The sequence below is a fragment of the Babylonia areolata genome, chromosome 16 (genome assembly GCF_041734735.1).
Source record: "Babylonia areolata isolate BAREFJ2019XMU chromosome 16, ASM4173473v1, whole genome shotgun sequence".
NCBI classification, from domain to species: Eukaryota; Metazoa; Mollusca; class Gastropoda; order Neogastropoda; family Buccinidae; genus Babylonia; species Babylonia areolata.
The window spans coordinates 28,150,385-28,157,884 of record NC_134891.1 but is presented as its reverse complement, the minus strand read 5'-3'; the positions used below and the strand labels follow the sequence as shown (position 1 = coordinate 28,157,884).

The window sequence follows — 7,500 nt, the reverse complement described above, 5'->3', positions numbered from 1 at the left end:
GTGTGTTAGTGTTTGTGTGTGTGTGTGTGTGTCTGAGTCAGTATATGTGTGTTTGTATGTATGTATTTGTATGTTTGTGTGTGTGTGTGTTGTGAGTTTGTGTGTTAGTGAGTTTGTATGTGTGTTTCTATGTGTGTGTTTGTGTGTTGTGAGTGTGTGTGTGTGTGTTTGTATGTGTGTGTGTAGGTTGGTGTGTGTGTGTGTGTGTGTTTGTATGTGTGTGTGTATGTTTGTGCGTGTAGGTAGGTGTGTGTCTGTGTCTGTGTCTGTGTCAGTGTGTGTGCCGTGTCCGACAATGACCATCAGAACAGCAGAGCAGGCAACTGACGTACCGACTTACTGGGCTAGAAGTTGATAAGAGTGGATGAGGGGGGTGTCTTGCCCAAGTTACATCGCCACTCTCTTGGCCAAGCGGTCTTTTGGACAGTCATCGTTAGGGGTTCGTCGTTGGTATTTTCTTCACTCTTTCATGTGTGGTTTTTTTTTTCCTTTGATTTCAGTGTGAATTCTTTTCTTTTCGCGTATTGCAAGCCCGCATCTCCACATAACGAGCAACCAAAATTTTCTGGAAAATGTTTCCTTTATTGCCCCCCCCCCTCCTCCCTCCTCTCTACCCCCACCCTCTCTCTCTCTCTTCCCTCATAACAACAACAAATGGAAACTCTCTCCAGAGCGGTCTCAGTCGATGGTCTGAAAACAACATGAGCATCCTGGTAATGTAAGGAATGAAAATAGAAAGAAGGGGGAGGGGTGGATGGGAGTAAGGGGGAGGGGGGCGTGCGGGGAGGAAGACGGGGGGGAGGGGGGGGGGGGGCGGGGGAGGGACCTAGGGCGTCGCTTTCTTCCAAATTAAATCGTTGACATTCCTGATTCCTAACCAAGAATTTCTGGAGAGATTAACTCTTATTTTCAACAACAGAAAAACAAAAAAAAACAAAAAAAACACAACAGCAACGTGAATAGACTCGGGAGAAGGAGTTGGCGGCTGGCGTCCATTTTTATTTTTATTTTTATTTTATTTTATTTTTTTTAACGGATTTTCCTGAAGATTTGTTGTTGTTCGTGTTGTTAGTCGTTGTTATTGTTGTTGTTGGTGGTGGTGGTGGTGGTACATGGTGGTTTTGTCGTTGTTGCGGTTTTATTTCCATTACACTTACGAAAAGACTTGGGTAAGGGGACTGATAACTGGTGAATGTGAATTTATTTACTGGAACTCGTCGTTCAGATTTGTGTGTGTGTGTGTTGGGGTGGGGGGTGGAGGATGTGCGAGGTGTGAGAGGGGAGGAGAGGGAGATTCGATTTACTTTCAAACGCGTATATTGTTGTTATTCTTTTTTTTTTTAATTCATTCATACATTCATTTATTTATTCAATCATTCATTCACCTATCTGTCTATCTATCTATCTATCTATCTATCTATCTATCTATCTATCTATCTATCTATCTATCTATCTATCTATCTATCTATCTATCTATCCATCCATCCATCCATTCATCCATCTGTCTGTCTGTCTTGTTATCTTTCCATCTATCCAGCTAGCAATTCATTACGTCTATCTATCTATCTATCTATCTATCTATCTGTCTGTCTGTCTGTCTGTCTGTCTATCTGTCTCCTACCATCCACATATCTATCTATCTCTATCCTTCTCTGTGTGTGTGTCTCTCTCTATATATCTACCTGTCACTTTCCCATCCACATGTCATCTCTATCTATCTGTCTAGCTATCTATCTCTCTATCTATCTGTCTGTCTGTCTGTCTGTCTCGTACCATCCCTATCTCTTTCCTTCTCTCTCTCTCTATCTATCTATCTGTCTATCTCCCCCATCCACATATTATCTATCTATCTATCTATCTATCTATCTATCAGTCAATCTACCTATCTCTCTATCTATCTATGTCTGTCTATCTCCCCCATCCATATATCATCTATCTATCTATCTATCTATCTATCTATCTATCTATCTATCTATCCATCTATCTACTCACTGTGTTCACGTCAACCTGTCAGGCGGAGAGGGCGTACCGACTTCAGCAGGAGCAGCGACTTCTCCGTGCCGAGCACCAGGCCATGAAGGTGCGCTACGAGACCCGTGTGGAGAAGATGACTCTGGAACACAGGTGAGATCGAAGAGGATAAAGGTGGTGGTGGAAAGGTAGTAGTAATATTAGCAGATGACTCAGGTGAGATCGAAGAGGATAAAGGTGGTGGTGGAAAGGTAGTAGTAATATTAGCAGATGACTCTGGAACACAGGTGAGATCGAAGAGGATAAAGGTGGTGGAAAGGTAGTAGTAATATTAGCAGATGACTCAGGTGAGATCGAAGAGGATAAAGGTGGTGGTGGAAAGGTAGTAGTAATATTAGCAGATGACTCAGGTGAGATCGAAGAGGATAAAGGTGGTGGTGGAAAGGTAGTAGTAATATTAGCAGATGACTCAGGTGAGATCGAAGAGGATAAAGGTGGTGGAAAGGTAGTAGTAATATTGGCAGATGACTCTGGAACACAGGTGAGATCGAAGAGGATAAAGGTGGTGGTGGAAAGGTAGTAGTAATATTAGCAGATGACTCTGGATCACAGGTGAGATCGAAGAGGATAAAGGTGGTGGTGGAAAGGTAGTAGTAATATTAGCAGATGACTCTGGAACACAGGTGAGATCGAAGAGGATAAAGGTGGTGGTGGAAAGGTAGTAGTAATATTAGCAGATGACTCTGGTGAGATCGAAGAGGATAAAGGTGGTGGTGGAAAGGTAGTAGTAATATTAGCAGATGACTCAGGTGAGATCGAAGAGGATAAAGGTGGTGGTGGAAAGGTAGTAGTAATATTAGCAGATGACTCAGGTGAGATCGAAGAGGATAAAGGTGGTGGTGGAAAGGTAGTAGTAATATTGGCAGATGACTCTGGAACACAGGTGAGATCGAAGAGGATAAAGGTGGTGGTGGAAAGGTAGTAGTAATATTAGCAGAAGTAGTTACGATAGTAACAGCAGCTACAACAGCAGCAGCAGGTATAGTCTATCTGCCAAGCAGATGTAGTGTAACGTAAATGGATTTGCCCGAACGCAGTGACGCCTACTGCTGCTGCTGTTGCTGTTACTACTACTACTACTACTACTACAATACCTGCTGATGCTGTTGTAGCTGCTGTTACTACCACAACTACTTCTACTGTTATTCTTCTTTGTTCGTGGGCTGCAACTCCCACGTTCACTCGTATGTACACGTGTGGGCTTTTACGTGCATGACAGTTTTTACCCCGCTATGTAGGCCGCCATACTCCGTTTTCGGGGATGTGCATACAGGGTATGTTCTTGTTTCCATAACCCACCGAACGCTGACATGGATTACAGGATCTTTAACGTGTGTATTTGATCTTCTGCTGCTTGCGTATATACACGAAGGGGGTTCAGGCACTAGCAGGTCTATACATAAAATTATGCTGACGTGGGAGATCGGAAAAATCTCCACCTTTAAACCACCAGGCGCCGTTACCGAGATTCGAACGCGGGACCTTCAGATTGAAAGTCCAACGCTTTAACCACTCCCATCACTACTTCTGTTGATATCACTACTGCTGCTGCTATTGCTACTACTGCTACTGCTGTTGCTGCTGCTGCTACTTCTACTACTACTACTAGTACTACTGCTGCTGCTACCATTGCTACTACTTCTACTGTTGCTGAAGCGTTGCTTTTAAACCGAGTTAGTTTAAAAGACCCCACGTGACTCTACTCGTGCAGCAAGATGATGACGACGATGGAGAAGATGCAGAGGGAGAAGGCCTCTGACCGGGAGGTGATGGAGGGCGTGCAGAAGGCCCTGGCCCTCATGAGGGACGCCTACACCCAGGATCAGCTCCGCTGGGAGGACGAGAAGGCCAAGCTGGACAAGCAGATCAAAGAGGTTGGTGGCTTGTCTAGAGTCAGTCTTATCTGTTCCCTGGTCTCCTACACCGTGGGGTGGCACCCACTGCTCTGAAAATACACGGATAGCTCATTGGCCAGGAAAGCTGAAGCCAGCTGGACGCCATATTGTTTGTCGTATCCGGCCATCAGTCCGTTGACAAGTCGTCTGCTAACTGGTGGTAGTTTCTGAACTGTGACAGTGTATATTCGATGAAATCGTGTTATGCTTGCCTCCACGACATGCCAAATGTTGTGTCTTGACAGAAATCTGCGAATGGTTTATCTAGCAAAGTTATTACAGGAAAACAGTGCAGTGACACGTGACGCAAACTTGCAGTGGAGACACACACAGGAATGTCAGCGTAACTAACGCCGCGAGCAAGTGAAATCTTGCCGTGAAGCCAGCTGAGCGCTCGGCTACACATATGAAGTCACCGCTTCACGCTGTACTGACACGAGAAGCAAAATGCCTGATTGAACACTTCCGCTGGCTTCAGTTAGCAAAGGGGCTCAAAGAAGGCATGCGCTATCCATGTATTTTTAGGTCAATGAGTGGCACCACACATTTGGTAAGCAACCCTTGCGGTTGTCTGTGCTTTTAACTGTCTCACACAGCGTTATACCTGGGTTAACAGAGTCAGTCTTCTCTGTTCCTTTGGTCTTGTAGACCGTGGGGGTGATGGGGGGGGGGGGGAAGCGGGGGAGGGGGGGGGGGGAGGGGCACCACACATTTGGCAGTCAGCCTCCTCCATCCCTCGTGCTTGTCTGCCCTTTCTAACTGTGATTTTCCCCAAGGGCAAAACACCAGGCCTAAACGGGGCACAGGGCTCTTCTCAGTGGTTCGGAAGTCCAACGCCTGGGTTGATTTGGCCTCCGCACATGTACATGTACATCATGTTCAATGACAACTTCAGCCCAGCGTTGTCAAACGAAATATGCAACACACACACACACACACACACACACACACACACACACACACACACACACACACACACACACACACACACACACATTGTAATTGCTTTGGCTGTGCCATGTGTTTTATGTCGTGTGCAATTTTCTGCTGTTCTGGTCGTAATCAGTAAGTGTCACAGACTTCACCACTCTTTCAATTTCTCAATCTGAGATAATAAGAAAGTGATGGTGATTTCGATTCCGATTCTTGATGATGGCGATAATGACAATGACTGTGATGACGACGACGACAATGATCATGATGATGATGACGACGACGTTGACGATGACGATGACGACGACGACAATGATGAAAATGATGATGATGACGACGTTGACGAGGACGACTACTACGATGATGATGATGATGCCCATGACGACGATGACGACAACCATGACAAATGATGATGATGATGATGATGACGAGAAACACAACGACGATGACGACGACGTCAATGATGATGACGATGGCGATGCTGATGAGGAGGAGGAGAAGAAGGAGGATGACGATGACTACGAAGACAATTATGATGATGGTGATGATGTCGTTGCTGCTGTTGCTGCTGATAATGATAATGATTATGATGATGACGACGACGATGATTCTGCTGCTGATAATGATTAATAATAATAATAATAATAATAATGATGGATACTTATATAGCACACTATCCAGAAATCTGCTCTAGGTGCTTTACAAAAACGCTTTTGTTAACATAATACATCATATCTATGTTACATACACACACCAAAATGTGACCACACACACACACACACACACACACACACACACACACACACACACACACACACGCTGCATACATACATACATTTTAACATACATGTGTATCTAACAGCTACCCTAACACATACGCACACATAGGCAGGCACAAACTTACATAAACACACGCACACACAATACACATTCATATACATGCATGTAGTTATGTACACATGATTATGATGATGATGACGACGACGATGATTCTGCTGCTGTTAATGATGATGATGATAATGACAACGATGATAATGACGATGACGATGCTGATGATGTTGTCTCAGCTGAGCGAGATGAGGTGCCTGGTGAAGGAGATGCAGCAGAGGACGAACCAGCTGAGGGAGGAGCTGAGTGTCCAGGAGAGGAGCCGTATGGACCTCATCAACAAGTTCACCACTGACAGGACGGCGTGGGAGATCAACAAGGCCGCCCTCCAGGGAACCATCAACCAGGTGTGTGTGGCAGTAGTAGTAGTAGTAGTAGTTGTAGTTGTAGTTGTAGTAGTAGTAGTGGGGATGGGGGTGGAGTGTCCAGGAGAGGAGCCGTATGGACCTCATCAACAAGTTCACCACTGACAGGACGGCGTGGGAGATCAACAAGGCTGCCCTCCAAGGAACCATCAACCAGGTGTGTATGGTAGTGGTAGTAGTAGTAGTAGTAGTAGTAGTAGTAGTAGTAGGGGTGGGGGTGGGGATGGAACGTCTAGGAAAGGAGCCGTATGGACCTCATCAACAAGTTCGCCACTGACAGGACGGCGTGGGAAATCAACAAGGCCGCCCTCCAGGGAACCATCAACCAGGTGTGTATGGTAGTGGTAGTAGTAGTAGTAGGGGTGGGGTGGGGATGGAGTGTCCAGGAGAGGAGCCGTATGGACCTCATCAACAAGTTCACCACTGACAGGACGGCGTGGGAGATCAACAAGGCTGCCCTCCAGGGAACCATCAACCAGGTGTGTGTGGCAGTAGGTGGAGGAAGAAGAGTTGGATGAAGAGTAGTAGTAGGAGGAGGAGGAGGGGTAGTAGTAGTAGGAGGAGGAGGAGGAGGAGGGGTAGTAGTAGGAGGAGGAGGAGGAGGAGGGGTAGTAGTAGGAGGAGGAGGAGGAGGAGGGGTTAGTAGTAGGAGGAGGAGGAGGAGGAGGGGTAGTAAGTAGTAGGAGGAGGAGGGAGGAGGGGTGGTAGTAGGAGGAGGAGGAGGGGGAGGAGGGGTGGTAGTAGTAGGAGGAGGAGGAGGAGGGGTAGTAGTAGGAGGAGGAGGAGGAGGAGGGGTGGTAGTAGTAGGAGGAGGAGGAGGAGGGGGGTGGTAGTAGGGAGGAGGAGGAGGGGGAGGAGGGGGTGGTAGTAGTTAGGAGGAGGAGGAGGAGGGGTGGTAGTAGGAGGAGGAGGAGGGGAGGAGGGGTAGTAGTAGGAGGGTGGAGGAGGAGGAGGGGGAGTAGTAGGAGGAGGAGGAGGTGGAGGAGGGGTGGGTAGTAGGAGGAGGAGGAGGAGGAGGGGGAGTAGGAGGAGGAGGAGGAGGGGGGAGGAGGGGTAGTAGTAGGAGGAGGAGGAGGGGGAGGAGGGGGAGGAGGGGTAGAGAGGTAGTAGGAGGAGGAGGGGGAGGGGGGGAGGAGGAGTAGGAGGAGGGGTGGTAGTCGGAGGAGGAGGCGGGGGAGGAGGGGTGGTATTAGGAGGAGGAGGAGGGGAGGAGGGGTAGTAGTAGTAGGAGGAGGAGGAGGGGGAGGAGGAGGAGGAGGAGGGGTGGTAGTAGGAGGAGGAGGAGGAGGAGGGGGTGGTAGTAGGAGGAGGAGGAGGGGGAGGAGGGGTAGTAGTAGTAGGAGGAGGAGGAGGGGGAGGAGGAGGAGGAGGAGGGGGTGGTAGTAGGA

At 47.7% G+C, this 7,500-nt stretch overlaps 1 protein-coding gene across 1 annotated transcript in view; it reads left to right on the top strand.

Moving 5' to 3' along the window:
- The window catches only part of LOC143291032 (uncharacterized), a 234,397-nt gene that overhangs the window by 202,172 nt on the left and 24,725 nt on the right, over positions 1–7,500 (top strand). Inside the window, exons 22-24 of the mRNA XM_076600618.1 lie at positions 2,015–2,124; positions 3,743–3,905; positions 5,927–6,094. Coding sequence (XP_076456733.1) covers positions 2,015–2,124; positions 3,743–3,905; positions 5,927–6,094 — 441 coding nt within the window. The remainder of the gene's footprint in view (positions 1–2,014; positions 2,125–3,742; positions 3,906–5,926; positions 6,095–7,500) is intronic.